At 40.8% G+C, this 24262-nt stretch overlaps 1 protein-coding gene across 1 annotated transcript in view; it reads left to right on the top strand.

Moving 5' to 3' along the window:
- Positions 1 to 4478: 4478 nt before the first annotated feature.
- MTX2 (metaxin 2) overlaps positions 4479 to 24262 on the top strand; it is a 34627-nt gene continuing 14843 nt past the window's right edge. The window contains exons 1-3 of the mRNA XM_074595294.1: positions 4479 to 4726; positions 18550 to 18597; positions 19570 to 19616. Coding sequence (XP_074451395.1) covers positions 4687 to 4726; positions 18550 to 18597; positions 19570 to 19616 — 135 coding nt within the window. The 5' untranslated portion in view covers positions 4479 to 4686. The remainder of the gene's footprint in view (positions 4727 to 18549; positions 18598 to 19569; positions 19617 to 24262) is intronic.

The raw sequence follows: 24262 nt of genomic DNA, 5'->3' as shown, positions 1-24262 counted from the left end.
CAGGACCGTGTGTGTAACTGAAAAACTTGCAACTCGGGGGCAATTTTGGCACCATTCCTCACACTGAAGAACAGTGGATTGGATGAAATGGCTGATAGGAAAACACTTGCTTTAAAGATATACCAAATTCCCTGTGAGATCCATTTGATCACGCTGGTCCAGATCCATCTGTTTCTGTTGCTCTGTGTACTTTGCCAGGCTGTTTAGTGTACAGAGAACCTCTGGCATGAAGTCATGCTAAAAACACCCTCCTGCTGCTGCCTGGCACTGGATGTGTTGGCAGGGAAGGACTTACTCAAGTCTTCCTTCGTTGCAGAGATTCCCAGCAGCCATAACAGCTTTTTAAGGACACTGACAGGCAGCATAATGCAGAGCAGCCCCCAGGATGCCCGAAGTTACACCAGAGGGGCAGCCTGGCCGTGGGCCAGGCAAGGAGAAAGCGTTTTCAGTGCTGGCTTGTTTGCCGTCTTTTGCTACCACTTGGCTTATTCTCAAACACCAGCCGTACCACACAAGCAGTATTCAGAGGTTTCAGTCATCAGCGAAATTTCCGCGCAGTTCTCTTTCAGAGAGAACCATTCCTAATTGAATCTACGACTGTCAGCACTCCTCCTGCGTCTTGGAAAGACCTGGCTTGTTAGAGACCTGCTCCATGGAAATGGAGAGCAGCAGCTTGGGCAGAGGTCCCCAGTCGTGTGCTAAGTGCTCTGATGAGGTCTGTCGAGCAGTATGTGGCCCCAGCCGGTTGTCTTGGGATGAAGAAAAGTCATTCTGCAATGCAGAACGACTCTGCAGTGTCGTAGATTCATAGAATGGTTCGGGTTGGAAGAGACCTTAAAGATCATCTAGTTCCAACTCCCCTGCCCTGGGCAGGGACACCTCCCACTAGACCACGTTGCTCAAAGCCCCATCCAGCCTGGCCTTGAACACCTCCAGGGATGGTGTCCTCTACCACCTCAACAGTGCTCTGAAGAGAAATGTTTGCTATCAGTGTTTGGCACACAATACTGTTGTATCCACCTTAAATTTGAGTTAGCCTACAATGTGCTTCATGAACTTGAGAACTGCATGTGACAGCTAGCAGAACTCAAATTTGGAGAAGCTCATTCAAATACCTTCACTTTCTGGTGACTTGTTTCATCTTACGTCCTGTCATACACTTGCCCAGCCAGACAGCAATTTGAATGGCCAGCAATAGTGGATGTGTTAAAAAGCAAACAGCTTAAAAAAATGCTGGAGACCAAAAGTCTTTCATTGCCATTTCCCAATTCTTCTTGTAAAACTATTCCTAACAATTCTGTCTGCAAAGGACTTACACTGCAGGTATAGGTATGCACTATTGATAGCCATATATTTTATTAAATATTAACATGGAACAAAAGAACAATACAAATTAAACATACATGTTAAAAGCTGTCTAAATAATATTAAGGTAACTCGCAAGAACAGTTTTCCTTTTTTTTTCAAGGCAGAAGATTAATACTATTGAACTTCCATTCTATTTAAAATGGAGCATATATATATATATATATGGCCTAGTCCTGTTTCCCCAGTGGAGAGTTTAACCCTAGCAATTAATACCTTACCTGGTAAAGGCAGCCCATGTGGAGAGATGGGCTATGAGAAAACAGTACGCCAGGCTCACAGGAGTGATGCCTTTCCTCAAAAAGCCGGGAGAGGAGAGAGGTGTATTCAATAAAAGCGAAGGTGGCGATGGAGTTGGTTTCATTGCTACTATCTGTCATCACTGGAGATCTCCCTGGAGGATTTCCTACAAGTTGATTTGCTAAAAGAGTCCTTTCAGTGGGAGCAGGGAAGAGGACTGGGAATGCAGAAACAAAGAACACCACCCCAGTCTCCCGTCCCAGAGAAAGCCTGAGCATCTGTGTCCTGCCACATGTTGGAGGAAAACTCAGTTTTCCTCAAGTTTTGGCTAACTGTTTGGATTTGTCGATAGATTTCTGTTGGTATGTATTTGTTGATGCTTGCTGTATTACTTGCTAATTTCTGTTCACTGACTTACTTTGCATCATCCACCTCCGTTTCTGGAGACGAGCTCTTTGTATCGAAGTGAGCTCTACAGAGAAACCTTCCTCTTTAATCGTGTGCTAACATGTGGATTTGGCCTGGTTTGTATCTAATTCACCCTCAGCCTTATCAGGGCAACTTTTGCACCACATCTCATGTTTTTAGCCTTCAAAGTACTGTTGGTGGTGAAAGGATGCAAATAGGACACACCAGCTTAAATTAGACTGCTGTAATCTCCTAATACAAAGCCACTCAACTTCAAGACTGCTCAGAGTTTCTGTAATTTTGGTGCTATTCAACTTAAAACTGTAACTAGAAATGTAGCTTTCACCATAATTTTAAAATAATCAGTCTTCTTCCACATCACTGTTTTCAGTCCATTGTTCCAATGTATTTATTGGCTCTTCTGCTTTTACTGCTGCTCTATTAGCGTGCTTCCACTACCACGTAACAATATATTTAGTGATGGTGCTTAGTGATTCAATAGTAAATGTCACCAGAGGACTTTCACATACTTTGCAAACATTAATACATTTCTATTTTTGTTCCATACCTTCTAGTACTTACAACATTTAAGATCTTACCTTACAAGACTGAAATATCATTGTGTTATCTGTCCTTCACAGTAAAATAAGTCTATTTGATAAAATGAGATATTCTTAATTTTGATTAAAGTGTGGCTGAAGAAGCGAGGATCAAGAGGCATTGCAGAATAACGGAACAAGTCTTTCACATATCCACTATCCTCTCTGCAATCTACAGGTTGGATGCGTAATTTAATTTTATGGCATTTTTCCAAACTTAGGATAGCCTTTATATTATAGAATTAAGACTAAGAAGTTAATCGTTGTTTAAAGGCAAGGTGCGCATCCCAAAATGCAGAGTTTGTCATCTGGAATCTTAACTTGGGATGAAGAAAAGGCAGCTGTACCCTTTATTGAGTCCTTTATTGTCCCCAAAACACTTCAGGAAGCATTTTGGTACCAGGTTGTTGAAAAGATACTCAGTATGGTGAGTAAAGAAAGCACCTAAGATTCTCAGAACAGCCTCCTGTCAGACTCAGATCATTTTATGCCCACCTTGCCTCTCCTCCATCATTTGTGTTTTAAAGGTCAAAAAATTAATGGTCCAGCTGGTACATTGTTCTGAACCAATCCAGGGGAGCAATATATTCCAAAGCTGTATAGCCAGAACTAACGTTTTTGTTCACGTTTATGTCAGGGAAGAATTCTAACTTGCAATTAGTGTGGTGCTTTCAGGCAGTTCGAGGGTGGCCTTTTTTCTGCTTTCAGGCTCTAAACCATATTTAGTCATTTCTGTGATCTTCAGGGAACTAATGGGGTTAAACCCTCACATGTGTCGGAGCTCCACATAGATGAATGGCAGAGGAACCAAAGATGGCTTTCTTGGGAGTTGCTGGTTACCGTATTCCCAATAGCTCTTTCTACACTGAATTTAAAAATAGAAACAAACACCACACGCCCCAACTCCCAAAACCACCTGTTGGGATTCTTTCATCAAAAAGAAATGTAAAATAGTCTGAGCTTGCGCCTTGCAGCTCCTTAACACATACCCTCTACATGTCATGTGGAGCATGTTTCCATCAGCAGTAGAAATTCCACGTGACTGGGGCCTTTGCCTGAGCCACAGTATTTTTAAATGGCTTTTTTTTGGATGTTTCTCTACTGGTCCAGCGCAGCCGTGCCCCTGACTCCTCTCTGTAGGACCATAGCCTACATATTTAATTTTCCTACCACTGTAAAGCTGAAGTGCCCGCAGTATTTGACACCCACCTTGAGTCCCGTGGGAAACACCATCGCTTCCCGGGCACAGCCTTCATCCCTGCTCGCTGCCTGGAGCTGTGCCTGTTGCCCCGCCAGCCCACGGCAAACAGAGTTATCAATACTCCCATCTATCGCCGTACTGGCAGCTGTTTCTCGCTCTCGTTTGACAGACTGAAGTTTTTTTTTTTCACTCCCCCTGTGACTGTATTTCCAAGTTACGATAATTATTACACCATGGATAACTTTGCGCCCTGGATAATGTTTCTGTGTGTCCTGGTCTGAGTGACACAGACTAATTTATCTTCTAATGCTTGGGGAAAACTGCACTTTTAGAAGACTCTAGTGCCTGAATTTGGGAAAATATTTAATTTATAGCCAGCTATATGGGATTCAAGCTCTCAGTGTTTCCGAGCCTTGCAGGGATGAGGAGAAGCGAGACCCGGGCACTTGACCCAGGCTGGTTAATGGGATTATTTCATACCATGAACATCACATTTAATATAAATTAGGAAGTTTGCTGAGGAGTTCTCTCTCTCTCTCGCGATGGGTGCAATCCTGAGAACTCCTTGCCCCGGTGCCGGACCCCCGAGCCCTTCCCTTCCTCCCGAAGCCGGGAAATCGAGGCGCGTATATCCCAAAATCCCGCTTTATTCGCGGATGTCCGCCGCCGTAGCGGAGGGCAGGTCCGACTGCCGCCGCCAAGCACCGGCACTTCCCCGCCTTCCCTCACGGTGACCGGCGTCGGGCGGAGGCCCCGCCCCGGCCGGCGGGGGCGGAGCGGGCCCCGGATGCAGTTGCTGCCCCGGCGGCGCGTCCCCGAGTTCCTGTGCGTGCCCTCGGCCTGTCGCCTGCCTGCCTCCCTCCCTCCGGCGACATGTCGCTGGTGGCGGAGGCCTTCGTGACTCAGCTGGCCGGTGAGGGGCGGGGGCGAGCGGGCGGGACCGGGCCGCGCTCCGGGTGGCGGCCTGAGAGCAGGAGCGGGCCCGCTGGGGTGCGGAGACAGAGCCCCGGCGGCCTCCGTCCCCTCCTTGGGTGACCCCTCGGGACGGGGCTGGGAGGGAGACGGCCGGGCGCCCCCGGGGAGGGGCGGCTGTGGAAGGCGGGAGGCAGGGGAGCTGTGGGGAGCTCGGCCCTGGGCCCCCTTCCCCGGGCCCCCTTCCCCTCCCCTCGCCCGCCGGGCCTCCCTGCCCAGCGCCCCGCAGAGCAGGTTCACTGGGTCCCCTCCTTTAGGGAGCCCCTAACTCCTCGCTATGCTAGGGTGCATCTTTGCTTGAATAAGTTCTCTGTCTTTTAAAACTGTTTCCTTCTCTTCAGCGGCCCAAAAACCCCGGCTCTATTTATAATTCCAGCAGCTGGAGTTGAGTCCCGCACTGTGGGAGAGCTCGGTGCGGTGCCGTCCTCTCCCGGCTCCCCATGGGCTCGTGCCATGGTTCCAGTGTTGCTCCTAGGAAGCTGAGGAGCGTAAGGGTGACTTTCCTACCTCTTAGTGCTCTTGTCATCTGCTGCGGCTTCGCCACATAAGCTGGACGTGAGCCTCGTCCCACACCAGAAATCACCAGCGTATCACTGTGGAGTTATTTAGCAAAAAATCGTATTAATCTGGTCTGAAGGAAAAAAACCATAAAACCATGCACCTCGGATAATTCCTGGCTAGGAAGTTCCAGATGCATTTAGTATGTTGCACGCTGAAAATCAGTGGATTGGCCAGTTTCTCCTTACTTGTTGTTCTCTGTTCCTGATTTGTTGCTGCTTCACGAGCTCACAAGCAATAGATACTGCAAGGAAACAGCGTTTTAATTGCTACTGACCTGTTGAGGGGAAAACTGGTGTTTTTTTCCCCAGGGGCTGGGTCTTCTGCCACTCATAGAGGCCCCAGGGTAAGAGTCCAAGGTGGATTCTCTACTATGAATGTACAGTTGCCAGAGCAGGCTTGCCCCTAACGGCTAGGTAAAGTGGAGGTGGTGGATCTTGAATCTGAGTGTGCAGAGGTACCCATAGACAAGCTTGAAAGTTACGCTGGGCTCTTGGGTTGTCATTTGTTAATTCATAGACATTAGCACAAGCCATGCTTACATTCTAAGGGCCAGAGCCCTGGATCCTCAGGTTGTGGAGAATAAGGTCACGATCAGCATTGCTTCATTACATTTACTAGCCTTTATGATCTCTTTAGAATATTTTATTTACATTGGGAAACACAAGGATAATGACTTATGTGAGTAGATGTTGATTCTGCTGCATTCCTCTATATGATGGATATAGAGGAATGAATATGAATATATTGAATATATGAATATTCTAGAGTGAGAGTTTGCTGGTATTTACTTCTTTCTGGAATTATTAATACAAATTCAAAACTATACTGTCTGTAGGCATCTCATTGCTTTCTTGTTTAAAGTGCTGGGTTTTTTTTCACATCTTCCCTCTAAACAAGCAACTTATTGTGGAATACAGCAATGACAGATCCAAATTAAGCATAATGTAAGGAAAATGCATGTTTGAGAAACTGGAAACAAGAAGAGAAAGTTCTGCAACAACTGGCTGTTTCCCTCCTTGCTGAAGCATTCTTCCTCTGTTCCTGGAGAGACTCTTGCCTCCCCTTTGGGGTAGTTGCATGCTGCTTATCTAGTCTCAGACTCTTATGTTAACAACTGTACTATTAAGGTGGTGCTTTGAGGGCATCAGAGCTGCTCAAGTACTTCTGGACTCTCCTACAATTTAATACGCTTAAAATAGTAACACCTTATCTTTTACATGTCAGTCACATGTTAAGTGATGCTCACTTTCTTTTTATCGTTAAAGTAATGTGTAGGCATCTAATAGAAAAATACTGGCAGTGCTCCTCTGTTTTTGCAGAGCAGAAAGGGTTGGTGCTTATTTTATTAATCTTGTACTTCTGTTGGATGCGCAGCTACGTACTGTGACTCAAGGTACAGTACAAATCCTTGTTGCAGACCTGTCCACTGAATCATTCTTTAAAACAAAATTATGACATTGCCTTTGCTTTCCCAAAAACGAATCAGTGTCAAAAGCAGTTATCTGCCTTGAAAATAAAAAATACCATTGCTAGTGGGTCATGGCCTTCCTAGCTCATCTGTATTTTGTACCAGTCCCAGGCTGAAACTAAATAGCGTCAAAATCACTCAATTTGTTCATATGGAAGATTTTTCTAGGTAAAAAAAAAAAGAAGGGTTGTCTGGGATCTTGGCCAACACCCGCCACACTTCTAGATTTCCTGAGACATTGCACAGACACAGAAGATATTTCATTCTGGTACCAATAAGATATAAATGTGCCACAAACATAAGAATATTTGTGAGGAAGAAAAATGGTGTATCTGCAAGGAAAAAATACCTCCTAACAATGACATGTGTTTTAATAGCGCCTTATCCCCACATCTGTGGTTGTGAATACTGCCTTTCTCTTATGTATGGATGGAAATGTAAGAATGATTGATAATTTCTTCCATGTCCATAAAAATGAGCTTTGATTGGCTTGTCATCGAGGGTCCTGTTTGTGAAGGCTGTCACTTTGTTGTGGCAGTTGCGATGAACTGCCGCTGCTCTAAGACGTAACAGCTATAAAGCCTGGGTCTTTGCATGCAGGTGTTCAAAGACAATCATCCCAGTGTAGTTTGTTTTCTAGAAATGTTTTAAAAGCTGAGGGGAGGGTTTTAGTAGAGAAGAGGATCGTAGCTTTCTTTTACATACTGACCTGCTTGTGTATGTATTAGAATTTTTTTTTTTTTAAAAGTAGTGCCTATCTTCACCTTTCCTTCACCTTATGCATTCACTTCTGACGTGCCTATTCACTGTCTCGGCACAAATTGAAACACAGAAAATACCATCTGAACGTGAGGAAAAACTTTTTTCACTGTGAGGATGGTTTAACATTGGAGCAGGTTGCTCAGAGCAGTTGTGGAGTCTCCATCCTTGGAGATGCTCAGCACAGAACTGGAGATGGCCCTGAGCAACCTGCTGCAGCTGACCCTGGACCTCCAGAAGTGCCTTCCAACCTCAGCTGTTTGGTGACCGTCAGTTGCTCAGCCCGCTTGCACTGCTGCAGTAATTCAGCACCCTCTCTGTGCAACGTGCATTCACTTGAACATGCTAAGCATAGTCTGCTGCTGTACTGCATTAATGATTAAATACAAAACGATGACTAAATCACTTACGTGGAGTAAGACGCAAGCTTTACTGCCATTCAACTGTTCACTTATTTAGAAATATAGAGAGGTTCATGCTGTGTCTCAAGGAATAATAAACAAATATTTCCATAGCTTCATGAATTGCAAGCATGTTATGTCACATTTTAAATCATCTATTTCTGAACTGTAGAAAATATTAATTGGGTAATATGGTAGAGAATTTGTTTAGAGTGGCTCAGCATCAATCACATATTAACAGGATAGGAAATGAGTGTTTATACTGTAAGAAGAATTAGAGTGCCAGCTTTCAAGTGGTCCAGAACATTAATCTTTCTAACTCAAGTAGTTGTGAGAAGCTGACTGTTCAAATCATCCATAAAAGATTGTTGAAAAGATATTTAACTGATCACTAAATTACTCAATATGCTTTACTTTTTTTCCCCCAAAACATTAGTTTTAGATCAGTGATCAAAAAGAGGGAAAAATAATATCCTTGTTTGTCCTTTGATCTCTGGAAAATTACTTCTGTTTATTGCTGTTGAGTTACGTCCAAGGGTCTTAGGCTAGTTATAATACTAAGGGAAATGAATGCAGTTCGAAAAACAGATGCCCTTCTGCCTTTAGATATTTTACATTCTTAGTGAGTCTACCTCCAGTGAGACATGCCAGAGCAAAAATAAATCTCTGACGTGACTGTTTTATGTATTGAGACAAGCTGCAATTTGGCTGAGAACAAATACAGGGGGAATGAAACTTGACCACCTAAATTGTTCCTGCACATAAAATTTAAACCGAGTATGCATTTTGTGCATCAAAATGTGCACATGTACACATTTCCTGCACGTGTAAGGTGAAAAAAAATAGTTATTCTTGCTTAATAATAGATTGTCTGTAGTGCAGGTTGTTTAAGCCTGCTGCAGAGGTGCTTATAGTCCAAAAGTGATTTGAAAATACCAAATTTGTCAGGCTGTATGATTTTATCTTACAGCGTTCTTTTACATGTGGTTTTTTTTTTTGTTAATCAAACTAAAAGGAATCCCTTTAACTCATGTTCATTTTCAATAAACAAGTCTCTTAACACTGCTTTTGCCAATTTGTGCTCAGACACAAATGTTTTATGGCTTGATGTGAACCAATCCTTTGAGTGGATTGCCTATCTAATCTTTTTTTAGGTCAGGGGAAGAATGACTTTTTTCACAATTATTATAGTACAGTACATATTTCATTTTGAGATATTGCTATTTCTTGTTTTTAAGAAGCAATATAATTACAGTTTATAATAGAGTATGCGTCTGCAGTTGTTTCTGGCTCCATTAAGACTAAGCAATCTTTCTCTAATCAGCATTTTATTGTTATATGTTTTCTGCTGAAGTAATGTCTTCTTTTCTCATGCCAGAAATTAGATTGCTCTAGAAATAATGGTAACAAAATTAGTAAACAAGAAGTAACACGTGTTTCGATATTGTCCAGTTTGATTTGCAAGTGAGCTTTCATCAGTTGTAGAACGATTCGGATGTGAGTGCTGTTCAGGAGCCAAACTGTTCAGCTCACAGGAGGTCATAGAAGAATGACTTTGGGGAGGAACCAGATTTTTCTTCTCTTTCTCACTGGTCATTGGATGCTCTGTTCTCTGACTGTCCCCAGGCACTAACCTGGTCTCTTCCTGTAGGTTTGGACCCTATAAGCCCCTTCCTTTTCAAAACAAGAATGAGTGAAAGAGCTTGGTTGCTGTCCTTCCTTGCTGTAGTTGAGCAGGCATTGCATGTTGCTGCATTGCTGGGCATTTTCAGCTGTTCTGTCTTGAACGTGAGTGAGAAACTGCAGGTGCGCATACAAGCCATGGGGAGGACAGAGACAAAGTCCACACCACGTTCTGAAATTTTTATCATTATTTTTAAATTCTGGTCTTTAGTTATTAAGAAGATGACATAGACGTAACGTGAACGCAATGCTTTAATACAAACTGGAAGAAGTTACGTGTAGTACTAAAACCTACGAAATATGTAGGAAGGATAGGAAGCATCAAAGGAAAAAATTACAATGGTGCTACAAAGACTGTAGGAAGAATTGATACCAGTCTCATTTAGGAGGGAAAAAGTCCAACCAAAAAAACTGGAATGTGCATACTGAGTTGGAAAGTAAAAATGCTGAGAGGTGGGAATTTTTAACAATTCTACCTTCTAGCTGTTGCATAATGAAATTGGAAGTTCTTGCTAAGGATGCAAGCATTACATTGGCTTCAAAGTCCAACTGCATGTGTATTTTTTTTTTTTTGGCATCTGAACGCCATTTGGAGAAACTCTGGATGCATTGGAGTGTGCTCCCTGAAAGCCTTGGAAAAGAAATGAGGAAGACTTGAGTATATGATTAAAAGAACAGGATAAACGTTTTCAGATTTTGAAGCAGGGAGTCTGCAGCGTTTCCTGGAGGTGAGGAAAAGCCTGAGAGGTGCTGTTGCAAATGTCATTATCTGTTTTTAGCTGACTTCAGCTTAGGACTGTGAGCCCTAAAGCAGCATCTTGCCCATTGCTATTGGTAGTGCTTGGCTGGCTGATGACACCAGGGCTAACTGTTTGCATTTCTGCCCTGCAGAGCTTTCCTGCCTGGAAATCTCATCTCTTTTTGTGCCTTTGCAAGACTTTGGCACAGACAGTCTCTGTTGTCATCACTTTGTGTCTCCTGGTACTGTTGCGCTCAGGGCTGTGGGTGAGGTAGGGAAAGAGGGAATGAAAAGAGAGCCTTAACAAAAGGCCAGAGGGGCCAGGGCTGGGTAAGCAGGATTTGTTTGTGTGTGGAGTAGCTTTTGGAGTCTGTATGGGATACTGAGGTCCTGTCTGGTGGGACAGATGTGTAGGATCTCTATCATGGATCAGAGTAGGGGTGCTGTGGATGAGAAAGCAGGGAGCTCCTTTGGGGCACTTTGCAGAAGTGGTGTTCAGACTGCCAAACATCCTTAGGGGAGGAGGAGTTCGGACTACCACAGAGAAGAGGGGATTTCAATTTAGGAGAGCTTTCAGAGGACTGATTTAAAGTATACAAATGTAGATAACATAGCTAAGAAATATCCTAGTCCAGTAATGCACTTAAGGCATTCATGAGTATCATATCTCCACTGCCCTACTCTTCACTGCTCCTATGCTTGAAGTTTCACTTGGCAAGGGACTTAAGTAGCACAAAGGGAAGAGATTGATTTAGAGATCTATAAAAAGCTATAATTAAGAATTACAGGGCTTCTTCGAGATGAAACATTTATGCTGAATATCAGGAATAAGTAAAATAGCTCCAGCTTGTCAGGACTTTATAAATAAATCTTTTGAGATCATTTAGCTGGCGCACTGTCTGATTTTTTTCTGAGGAAATCCAGATGTTGACTTAGGAACAACTTTTATTTATGGATTTGATTTTATTGAGATTTTTTTGGCCTTGTCTTCTGACGGAGGCGTGATTCTGCAGAGATGCTGAGCAATCTCCCTCCTGTGGCCTCCCCTAGCAGTGAGAGCACTGAGCACCCTGGAGGATTGAACCGCAGATGTGTACGCTCTGGAAAGTCGACTCAAAGACAGTAACAGAATTGGACTAATGCTTAAATACATCAATTAATAGCTTGCTTGGAGGGTGAAGAAGCAGATTGTGTCACACTAAATGACTGCTGCAGTAATGTCACACGCAGACTCTCTTAGTGGTGGAGCCACAGGAAACTCAAGTTTGAGAATTGCTGCTGAGATTGAGTCTTTACATTGACAGTCTGCTTGATCAATAATTACTGAACGGCCATGATTTATCTGAATTGTAGTATCTCTATGAAGGATTCCTGGGATGGATTTAACCAAATGATGTAATTATTTGTTACATGATTTAATGCATACTGTTTAACTTGTGTGAAAGTCAGTTTTCATTTGGCAAGGCACTACGAAACACTTCTTGGTCCTTTGTCAGCAGAGCCAGGGAGTTGCTGATGCTTTCATTTTTTCTTGGCCCTTGTTAGTTTACAGGATCAGGCCAATTACATGAAATTGATCTGTACTCAGTGTGGGTGGGTTGAACTGGTGGGTCTTAAGGCAGCTAATTCACAACTTTCTCCTGCTTCCTTTATTGATCACCGTTAATTTACAAGATGTATATTTTTTAACTGCTTTGGTTCCAAAGTGGCTGCAGCTTCACTGCATTATCAAAGTACACCCCTCCGCTTATTTCCTGTAATAAGGATTTAGAAACACATCGGTTCCTGGCATGTTCTTTTTAAACGACGTATTGCTACTTGCAGGTATGACTGACTTGTATTATGAAAAGAGAATGAAGTGATTATATGCTTTTTGTTGCATCTTGACATCAAGGGGTGAATAATCCTCTTTCCTTCTGGAGTCTGTGGGATAGCATCCTGTGTTCTTTGGGATAGCATTCTTTGGGTTACTACATCTAGAGCATAGTGAGCAGCAGTTCCCTCCATAGCACTCATCTTGGGAAACCAAAAAGGGTAACTGTTTTCCTGGTGATTGTTACGATCTTTGCTGCAAAATGTTCAGAGACTTCTAAGTAACATTGTTGGATGTGGATGTTGCCCAGATGTAAGACTGAATTTCTTTTTTAGTGTTTACTCTTGTGAGAAAACAGTTTCGAGGTATCTCATTATAATTTAATCAGATTTGTACCTAGGGAGAGGCTGAAGGAAACTATGTGGAAATAATGTGTAAGTTAATCTCTCCAGCTGTAATATTGCAATACAGTGATTCAAATTAATGCCAACTTTTTTTTGGTTTTAATAGAGGATATCTTGCCTGTTGGCTGTTTCAACAGACCTTTAATGCCATGTGAACCAAACTGGTAAATACAGATGTTTTAGTGTTCCTCCTTTTTATGCAAGTTTAATATCAAAGTGTTTAAGCAGAATATAAGAAAATGGAAACCGATCCTTGCAAATGTGATGATTACAGAGAAGTAGTCGTTTTTATTTCTGTATGATCCATAAACTTCTTAATGTTTCAGGAAATTGCTCTGTCTGAGAAGATCAAATGTTCCCCGGACAGGTCCAAGCCTCACCTACAGAGCACAGTGAAGTGCATGGAAGAGATTGGGAGTTGACTGAGTACTTCATTTGCAGAAACGGAAAGAGGATGTCAAAGGATAAAATGCTGGCATACTGAGAATTCAGTAAATTTTAGTTTTTAGGAGATTTGGGGCAGATTTTGTCTTGATTTACTTCTCATTGTATAGTTTCAGTACTTGAGAAGTAATCAACAGGGTAGTAACATTCAGTGTTAATTCTCTAGCCTTGATTCTTATTAGGCATAGGCTAGTTTTGTAACAGAAAATTAATTCTATCTGCATTGCCTTCCAAAAATGTTCTTGCCCCACCGAAATTCTATGGTATTGCTAAGAGCTGCGAACAGCCTAATTTCAAGTTGAGTGTTTTCCTGCAAAAACTTTTAATCTGTTGATGACTTAATTTCCCATGCAGGAGGGAACACCTTAATGCCTGGATCCAGAGGTATTTGGCGTTTGTCTGTGCCTGATATTCAAGAATGCTGCAGCTTAACAATGAGTGTGCTAAATGGGTGGCAGACCAGCACGGCAAACCACACCGCGCACCCTACTGCTTGAAACTGGCTATTCATACTAGCCCGCTGAAACTGCTAAACTGTCGTTTAGCATATCCCACAATTTAACATGCAAAGTATTTTGTGTCTTCTCATTTTCACAGTCAGAGTCTTATTTTTTTAAGTAACAGGATTAAAGGCATAACTGTAAACCATTTATTTCATTACAGCTCTTTCATCATCGTGAAGCTGCTTGGGGAAGGTGGATGAAAATGTCTGTTTCCCCCCATCCATCCAGGCAGCACTGACAGAGGATGAATAGTTTCCCAGTAATTCCAAGTGTAGGAGTTGAAACTGAGTTTTGTACGCTCATAAAAAGACTCTGAACATCCTGGACAAGGAATTGGTGGGGCTGAGGCACTGCAGAGTATCTTGGGAATGTGGTGCTTCCTCTTGCACAGACTTCACTGGGGGAATGTTATTGCAGCCTCTCATTCTTTGAACTAAAATTCACCTCTGTGCGAGTATAGTATGTCCTGTTTTGAGAGCATTAGCTGGAACTGAGATGTGCGTAGGCCTCAGGTGAGCTGCTGATCCCCTGCTGATAGTGGGGTCCAGCACTCTCAAATGTCTCTTCTTACAGCATACGTGCATTCTTCTCTCTTGCTGTCCCAAAAGTATTTGGGTGGATAAAGTCTTGCTGTTGAAATGACAGTCTGAAACATCTGGAAACACTGAAATCAAAATGCTAATCGAATATCTGTCTCTGGCCTTAATGCTGCTCAAGTAGAACATTTCACTACAAAGTCTGATAATGCAGTATGTTTTTAGCGGCAAAGAATTTGACATGACTGTCATGCCTCATTCTGTTTTTTTGCGAGAGCAAAAATGGTGTATTTTCTAAGTCATTCTCTGACATGACAGGTGAGGAGTCTAGGAATCTGTTGTAATAGATAGTTACAAACCCAAGTAATTAAAACTCCACTGGGAACATGCAACACTCTAGTTCACAGAATTTTCTTCTAAAAGTTTAATTTGACACCTAAGAACACTTTGAAATCTGCATCTTCTATGCTAAACTGTTAATAAGTAAAACATTTTGACTAACAAACACGTTGAGCTTATTGAAATTTTCATGCATTTTTAGTCATCCACAAAACCAAAGAAGATTTTATGTAGGTGGTCTACTTGCCATTTGACTTACCCAGTTGTTGTAATGCTGCATCTGCCGAATTCTCAGTTCCTAAGATAACAAGGCTTATGCAGTGACGTTTTCTGTGTCCATCTCCCTTTAAATTCTCACTTCCCAGTAACTTTTTAACTCAAAGCTGATTTCAGACAAACCTGATTGGGAGGACTGATCCCGCAGATGGTTGTTTCCTATAACTGGCATTAAAACTAGCAGTGTGGTAGGGGAGAACTAGGGAAAGACAACAGCGTGAGGTTTGATTGTCCTAAACAAATAGCAGACAATCCACATGAAAGACTAAATATTTGAATTCTTTAAGCATGGGAAAAGTTTCAGTAGGGTGGGAAAACAACTTTTACTAAAGACTGCAAGCCTGAGAGACAGGCCCATTGAAAACCACACAATAGTAATTCCTCTGATTATGGAGGCAGGAGGAAGAACCAAATAGTTCCTTATTCCTAAGATATGTAGAGAAGCTGTTCCTGTAGGGCATACTTCCTATGGCAGTTATTTCATCCTATGAGCAGCTAATGGTAAAAACGCCTGTTGCGTAGGATCTAACACGTAAATGTGATTCTGTGTTGAAAAGCTTCTGAAACTGAATTGACATCACATTTGTTAATTTTCTCTTTATATACCTAGTGCCCCAGTAGCTGTGGTTAGCAGGGAAACGAACATCTACAGACCAGAAGATTATAGTTGCCGAAGGATAAACTGGATTTGACTTCATTAGTGCACAAATGATAAGTTTGTGAGGAGTTATTATAGCATTAATCAACTTGATGGATTGGAAATATGACAGAACTGAAGCAGCGTGTAATATTAGTGCCTATTATTCTACAAATTATGTCTTCACCTACATTCATAAGGCAAGAGTCATTGCCGTACATTAAAGATGTTACACGCTTTCTCCTCTTGTGGAGGCATGTGACATCCCTTCAGCAATTCCTCCTCCTCTCTTCCCCCAGTGGGGTTCTGGTGTCTCTCCATTGCACGTTTTCACCTTACAACTAATGGAAGGTGGTTTCGGAGCTGGCATTTGAATTCAGCTTTCACCTTACGAACCTGGACCTCTCACATAGCAGTGTGTATTCAAACTTCATGCTCCCTCAGAAAAAAATGTTGGGAGAAAAAGACTGAGTAGAAATTGAAAGATAGGGGACAGATAGTAGGTATTTAATTCTTTGATTCTAGAGAATTGTGCAGGCTTTGTGTATATACCTCCAGTATCGTCGGAACACAATCTGCCACTTGCGATTCTGAATGCATGCTGCAGAGTATTTTTTCTAGGATATAAGTAATAGTACGTGAATCTTAGTGTGAAGTTTATTGTTTTAAAAGCCAGCCTGTACAGTGCTAGCAAAACCAATTATCTTTTATCTGGTCTGCGTGCAAAGAGCTGAAGGCCTCGGTTCAAGGCTCATTAGCAATTGTCCACCTCATTCAAACACGGTCAAAATTGCCACCTCCCTCTGGAGACCATCAGGTGCCAAGTGCATGGTGTCTTATTCATTAATTCTCTTAGAATTGCTGAAATTTGGCGTTTAAGGTGTACTAATAACAAAGGCTGAGATTTTCATGTGGCCGTTTGTCCTCGCTTCATTTACTTGTCAGAAGACATATATTAGTACACAACTAAACTGTGAATGAATGAATGCAAAGATTTTAAACTGCTCTTGTCCTTTTCTTCCCTCAAGTTGGGTGTATGCTCCTGCTTATACTAAGACGGTGGGATAAAGACTTTATGTCATGACTAAGAAAATGAGGGTCAGCAGATACGATTCATGAAAATCTGTATGTGATCAGTAGAATGTGGAAGGAAAATTTAAGGGAAACAAGTTACAAAAAATATTCTGCGTGTGTTTTGGTTTATAGCAGTGGTGTATTTTTGGATTCTGTGTGCCAAGAAGCTGTTTTTATCTGTCTGTCTATCTATATCTCCACGGCTGCATACAGCTTAGTGCCAAGATCAGACCGAAATTAGTAGTTTGAATTTCTTGAATATACCTAGCTCTTGTTGGAAAATGAGAAGTTCACTTGATTTTTGTGGGCCTGAAATATTTCAGCCACGTGCTTGTGTAAAAGCAGGCCACTTTCAGTTTGGTCCGGAATCCAAGAATTACATATAAATCTGACGTTTCAGTCTGAAGACGATCTGGCAAAAATTTTCAGCAGAAATGGGCCCTTTCAGTCTGAAGCCCTCTGTACCATTTTGGGCATGTAAAAAGGATGTTTTTACTGTTTGGCTAGAGTATTTATGCGATCAGTGTACCTTTGTGACTTAGTTATTTCTGTAAGTATCTCAGAGTCCAGCAGTGATAAGTTTGTTAAAGTATAGTAATAACATCCTTAATTTTCTCATTCCATTTGCTCTTGCAGGACTCTAGTGGACCTGAAGAAATGTACATTAGATAAATTATTTTAAACAGTTAAGGCTGTTTAAGTACCGCAGACACTATCTTAGTCTCTTTTTATTTAAAGAAGTAAATGTACTTCCACCTCAAGAATTTTTACTCCAGGGCAAAACTTTAATGGAGGGGTGTAAAACCAATAACTGCTACAATAAAACATAATACATTTTTTCATGACACTTAAATGTGATTAGTTGCTTTCTCATGCCCATACTAGTATAGCTTTGATAGGCTCTGTGCCTTAATGTTGGAGGTAGTGACCTTTGCAAAACTGTGTACAGTGTTGTAAGCTTTACAGTTCTATTTTACTTCCATAAAAATTAATACTTTGAGTATCCAAAAAGAATGATAGTTAGAAAATTGTGCATTTTTTTTCTTTGAGTTCTGAGGGCAAAGACACAAAGAACGACCTTACTGAAGCCAGAGGCATATTTCTGTTTGAATGACACATAGTTATTTATATACATCATTGCTTCAAAAAATATTATGTGATTAGAGCATTAATTTTTGTTTACAAATAGCTAGTTTGGATAGAACACAAGGTTTTAATTGGTATTTAAAAATAGATTTTTAATCAGACATTAACAGGGAGTGTAATGGAGGCAAAACAATGCGATGACCTGTTATCTTAATGCTACCGTTTACAGTAAATCAGTACTGATTATTATTTTTGCCTTCCCGTAAATCCGAGTGGTGTATGATTGATTAAGCGCAACGGTTCTCAACTGGAAGATGTGATTGTCTTTTATTTCCTTGCCTTTTTTTTTTTTTTTAACAACTGTTCAACTGTTTTGAACAAGTGATGATGCAGTTTTTTTAATGCGTATTGACATTCCCATTTTAGGGTTGACCAGTACATCATTCAAAGCAATAGGTAGTCCCTGTCATCCTGGTGGGTAGGTTTCTGACATGCCCAAGCAGCTGGCTTTGTGGGTATTATAGAGGACCAGTGAGTACCGCTGACCACAACTTTAAAAGGCGGAAAGCTTTTCCATTTCCCCAAAGCGTTCTTCATGCTTCATTTTGGAGGTTTGTGCCTCTCTCCTCTGGGTCTTGTTCTGTTCTTTCCAGAATTCTTTGTTTAGTACCTTAATAAGTAGTTGCTCTTGAGAGTGGCCAGAATTGTGATGAGAATGTGCACAAGGATGCCTTTATGGTGGAGGGAAAGTAGCAGCTTTTGCTGCTGGAGAATTGCAAGGCCATTCTGTAACGTAGCTTGAATTTTAGCTTTTCCTGCAACATTAAATTTTGGGACTTAAGTTTTCTTCTCTGTATTGTCCCTCTGTGAGCAGGAGAGAAGTCTGGGAGGAGAGAGTGACAGGGGGACTTTTTTAGGGCAGGTTAAATCTTGCGTCAGCGTCTTTGCAGTTTGAGTTCCTGCTCTAGGTAACGCGTTCAGTTAGCATCTGCAAGCGCATTGTTGTTTGCCTTGCTTAATTAATTCATCTTCTTTCCACAGCCGCAGAGCCTTGGCCTGAAAATGCTGCGTTGTATCAGCAACTGAAGGGTGGGTACACTGTTTTTTGCAATTAATAATTATTTTTAGAAAACACATTAAATATGCACTAAGATAATTAACTGCAAGGAAGCACAGAAACTGTTAAGAGTCCTTTGTGTTGTTTGTCTGGTCAGAGGTTTTATCTACTCTTGCATCTGCCGGTATAAACCAGCTATTCATGGCCTATAAGGTCCTTGGTTTATTATTGACTCATTATATTGGCTGCTGTAGGCAGTGTAAAATGATGTGGTTGCAGGCACAGTTGGCAGATTTACTGCACCAATAGCTGAGGCAGCAGATTTTTGAAGTCTTGTGGTAAAGTGGGCTCTCAGTAAAAAGGAACTGTTAAAATGTATAGGCTAGGATGGTTCAGGCTCCCTTTAGCAGCTCTTCATATATCATCAGATCACATTATGGCCCCCATTTGGGGCTCAGCAGCCTGCTACAGTTGTCAGAAGACTGCAAAGTAATGAAGACTAATAGGTAGCAGCCCTAGTCTTCTAAGCATGGAATTTTTATTGCAGTGAACTTGTCATCTTTCTTTTGTGTGACAGACCTAGACATAGTGTGCAATATTAAGTGCAAGCCGCTTTTATAGGTGTCTGAATGCTTTTACTTTTTAGCCAGAGGAGTTATGAAGATGCAGCTTTATTTAACTTTGATTAGAAGAAGAGTAATTGGCATAAAACTCAAGCATTTGGTTTTTAGTTGTGAGCATTTTTTATTGTACATTGTTGGTAATGTATGATAAAGGCAATTGCGTTTGCAGGAGAAATATTCCTGGTATTCTTTTTTTTTTTTTTCCTCCTCTTTCTTTTTTTAATGTTCATATCACAGGTTTTCTAGTCCAGCTGCATAATAATTATATATGTGCTCCTTGTTTTATGCGTGAGAAATGCAACCCAGAATGACTTACAGGTCAGTAGCTAAATGGGCACTGTTTTTTTTTTTAATTGTGGTGTTTTTTTTTTCTTTCAACAGAGGAACAAATTTTGCTTTCTGATAATGCATCTTCCCTTGCTGTTCAGGTAAAATGTCATCTTTTCTAAACTAAAGATGTTAATTTCATTTTATTTTTTTTTACTTATTGGTATCTGGCTGAAGTAACTGTATTTAGCTAAATTAATAATTTAAGAATTATTTCTGTCAAAATCACTGACTTATTTCCCACATCTGATGTGCTGTACATTGAAGTGCCAGAGCCTAAAGGGCATGAGGATTTTGAGAGTCCTCTATAGAGGGCTGCTGCTTGTACACGTATTTATATTGGTCTGTGTTTGTACAATATCTGCTTGTCTACCTACTCTGGGAACTGTGCATGGTTCCCATCTTTTGTCACTTGGTATGCTAGTTCCTCTTGTAACATCTTGCATGGTGCTTGCTGGTTATTTAATTCTCAAAGCTAATACTGCCCGAAACTCGAGGTATATTTGCTTCATGCTTTGGGCATCAAGTCCTTATATGTCTCTCATAGGTTTTCTCAATTTCATCGTGTATACAGAGTTGAGATCCGATGTGGTTTTTAGAAATAGTCCATATAACTGACAAACTTGCATCTCTAATTGACTTAAAAGCACCTCTGTGGTGTGATGTCTGTGTAAACTCCATTAACCTGTTAGGTTCAGTAACCCCAAATCTCGAGGGGATGTTTTGCCCATTAGTAGAGAGGGCCTGGCTGTCAGAAGTGGTGGTGAGCAGGATGTCTATAAGGTTCCTATTCTTCAGATAACTTTTCTGCAGCTTTGCATAGTAGGGAATTGCACTGTTGCCCTTTTTTTTGCTTTTTGGCTCAGAGCAGCTAGAGCAAGTCATCTTCGAGGGCTGTCCAAAAAGGTGACAACTCATTTAGCCAAAGTGGGACACTTGGAGACGGTAACTGACAATTACCAGTAAAAAGGCTGGGATCATTTGATCGTGGTACTACTTCCAGGATCTCTAACTTTTTTCCTTCTAGTCCGGCAATCTAGGAAATACTTCTAAGAGTAAATTCTGTCACAGCACAAAGGTACCTTTATCCTTTGCTGGAAAGATGACTCATCTTTGATATACCAAATAAATGGGGCAGTGTTTATTTGGGCATTGTGTTTTACATCATGCCTCACAGTAATGTAAATAAGTGTTTTTTGTTGCTCTCTCGATCTCGGTGTTCTTTTTTACTTCAGCAACTGTATTTTTCGTGGTTCTCGTGAATTTTCTTACCATCTAACAATACGTGTAGGTGTGGCTTGTATTTAAAACGCAAAGAAAAGAAGCAACAACATAACCCTAAAATTTCCTTTTCTAATGCATCATTTTGCTTTACCGTTTCCAGTCTGTTATCCTACACATGTCACTTAGATGATAAATTAACTATAATATATTAAAAATGCTTGTTTTTCTTCAATATTCTCTAGCTGGACAGCTGATAGTAGCCATGACTATAAAGATAGCTCTGGTAGATATCTGATCTTAAACTTTATAGAACAATTTTGTATTGGGGAATCATATCTATTTTGAAGAATCTGTGTAACATGGTTGTGACTGCGAAAGAATAGCTATCCTTGGTGTCTTCGATGCATTTTGAAACACAACTTGTGTATCACTAGCTTAGTGATGAGAAAGCTTTAAATATACTGGTGTGTTTTGCATAAGGAAATTGCCGGGTTTCTTCTATTTTAGATTTTACTTTTTATTCTGTTGAGAGCCTGTTTATCTTTTTACTGGATATCTTTTTGCTGGTGTTTTTTATTTTTATTTTTTTGGGGGCTTGGGGGTTTTTCTCTTCCCAAGGAAGAAATGAGAATGGGGGATAGGAGGGGAAATAGGAGCTGGTACCTGGGACTTTTTTCCCCACTATTGCTGTTCCTTTTCCCTCTGTTACCGATCTGGGGCATGTGAATATCACCAGAGCTTGTTTGTGACTTGTTGAACTTCCGTGTGGTGAAAATGCATCAGAATTTTGAGTCCCTCTGATCAAAAGAGCATGTGGAATCAGCCACCATCAAATCTTTAAGGAACATGGTTCACAAGATGACTCTGAAGTGCTGCAACTGGTCTTTCACATCTTTCTCAAAATCTGCTTACAGCACCTCTTCATAGTGCTGCTCTGGGATGGCTCTTAGAGGACCTATATGCAGATAGCTACATATAAAATAAAGAATAAAATCCAATGCCATAGTAACTGATTGGCGAGAGTAAAAGTTGACTGTTTTAAAATTGATGACCCTGCAATAGAGATGGCGTTTCATGTACCTCTTGTCAACAGAGGAGATCAAGCAGACAGCAGAGCAAGTTCCTCTCAGTGTAGGCGTAACAGGCTCTTGCAGGCATTTTGTTTGAATTGAGTGGTGAGGGCTGCAGATTAAACATAGGAAGTTGGTTGACTCTTGCTGGTTTAATAATGATCAGACTTATGACTTCTCGTTGTACAACGAAATCTGGACTCCTGACTATAGCTACGTGTGGGATAAGAGAAGGGAGGACAGAGTCTTCTGGGAGTTGCTGAGTAACTGTGGTGGTGCCTTCAGTAGTTAAAACCCAATCAAACAAAAATCCCTCTGATCTTGTGGAACCTCTCTACTGATTCTGGTAGGGTTGGTTTGTTGTTTGTCTTTTAATTCATCTTCTGCCCATTGTTGTTCTTGGAAACAGACTAAATTAACAATTCCTGTGTCTTTTGCTGGGTTCAGATTCTTTATATTTGCTGAAAATGCAACTCTAACTTCAGATGATGTAGTGTGCTATCACTGGTGCATCTTGGTGTTTGCACTCCTTGTTTGTTAACTTCAAGTTTATTATACAGTCCTGTTGAAAGTGAAGCCGATTTGGTCTTAAGCTGTAAAATCTTGATACTGAATGAAATCTTATTTTCACTGTAAAGGAATTAAAATCAAGGGAAAATACTAATCATGAATGATTATCCAGCTACAGGAAAGAGAGCATTGTATGTAGAAGGAAGGCTCTGTTCTTCTTGTGAGATGTTCGGCCCTGTTCCCATTAAGTTAATGAAAATACATACACTTGCTGGGTAACATCACTCATGGTTAAAACCATTCTTCGCTTATTTATTGTACAGCTTCCATTTTACAGCATTCCTGCTTATCAGTCTTATCATAGTAAAAAAAAAAAAAAAAGCCACCAAAACCCAGAAGCAACTATACAACTACATTTCCATAACAAAACAACTTCACAACTTCAACCTTTTTTTTTTTTTTTAGTACCTGGGTGGAATTCGTGTGGCTGAGTAGGAGGGAGGGGGTTAATACAGCTGCGCTGAGCCAGGCCTCCCGCCTCAAATGGCATCGCAGAGCATCTCTGTGCACTGTTCCAACTTGTCAGGAGGAGGAATGTGGATGTTGAGACTGCCTCTGTTATTACAGGTTCTTCTGAAACCTTTATGCAGGTAGTCTCAGAGTCTTGCTTAAAAGGCTGCCTAAAACGTTCAGGATTGTGGCAATTCTCATACCTATCCTGAGGTTATAGAGCCTGCAGCTCATTATGTTAAGATATGTATTAATTGCTTGTGAAATTGATGTCCTTGTAAATGGTCTTAATATATTCCAGGAAAGTGCATTTAGAATTGTCTGTTCTTAGTCCTGAATGACAGAAGGATGTTTGGGCAATTTAAAATTGTGTTACACAGACCAACTGCTTATTTACTTCAACAAGTAATCAAATAAATGTGTAAATCTTGCATGATTAATTGCCCTTGACAGATTTGTGATTTTTTTCTTTTTTTTTTTTTGGGTGTGTGTATGAATTGTGGTTTGTTTTTTCTCTAGACAAAACATTAGCAGAAATTTGAACTTGTTGCTGAGGCTTGAACAAAGGCTTAGTACTGAAATGAAAATCTGACAATCTCTTTTTTTAAAAGAGAATAAAAGCTGGAATTCTTCATGATGAGAAATGCAGTATCAACATAATCAATCTAGCAGCATCCATTGTAGCTGAAAACATGCTTAAATCCCAAGCCATGCAGGTACTGTTTGTGAGTGAAACATCTTTCATATAGTTATAAGATGAAATTACCCCTGAATGAATAGCATCTTCATTTATCTTCAAAACCTCTGTGCTACCAGTGAATCTACTCTTTCCACATTCTACAACAAGAATTACATTATACCATTAGAGCAGTATTGTGCTGCAGTGTAAAATAGATTGTTTTGGAGAATGAACGTGGCTTTGCTATAAATTACGTTCACAGGTACAAAGGAATGTGTTATTTTGTTTAAAATAGTCACAAATATAATTAAGCTCTTAATTTATGTTAAACTACAAATGTGGCCATTACCATAACTGGATTAGGAATTTAATCTGTCACTCAAAGAATGATACTGAACAGTTTTCATTTATAACCTTAGACACACTATTTCGGTTACAGGGTCTGCAGCTGTTTGATATGAAAACTGAATTATTCTGGAGATTTGCATGGTTTTTAATTTTACAATGTGTTCCTGCAATAAAGTAAAGAATAACTCTTTAGTTGTCATCACATATTGTCCTTTGTATGCTCAAGAAATAATGTAAGAATGAAAACAGAAAACGCCTCTCACTCTTTCTTCGCAACAGTATTGTGCGGGTGCTTTTAGAAGTGCTGCTGAATAAGAGATGGCTTGGAATGGCTCGTTCTTTATTAAAAACTAATCGCGAATATATCTTCTTCAAATGAAGCCTGGAGTGTGCCATCTGAAAATAG

This window comes from Larus michahellis, chromosome 7, assembly GCF_964199755.1.
Source record: "Larus michahellis chromosome 7, bLarMic1.1, whole genome shotgun sequence".
Lineage (NCBI taxonomy): Eukaryota > Metazoa > Chordata > Aves > Charadriiformes > Laridae > Larus > Larus michahellis.
The sequence above is the reverse complement of the archived record's forward strand: the minus strand, read 5'-3'. Positions and strand labels throughout refer to the sequence as shown.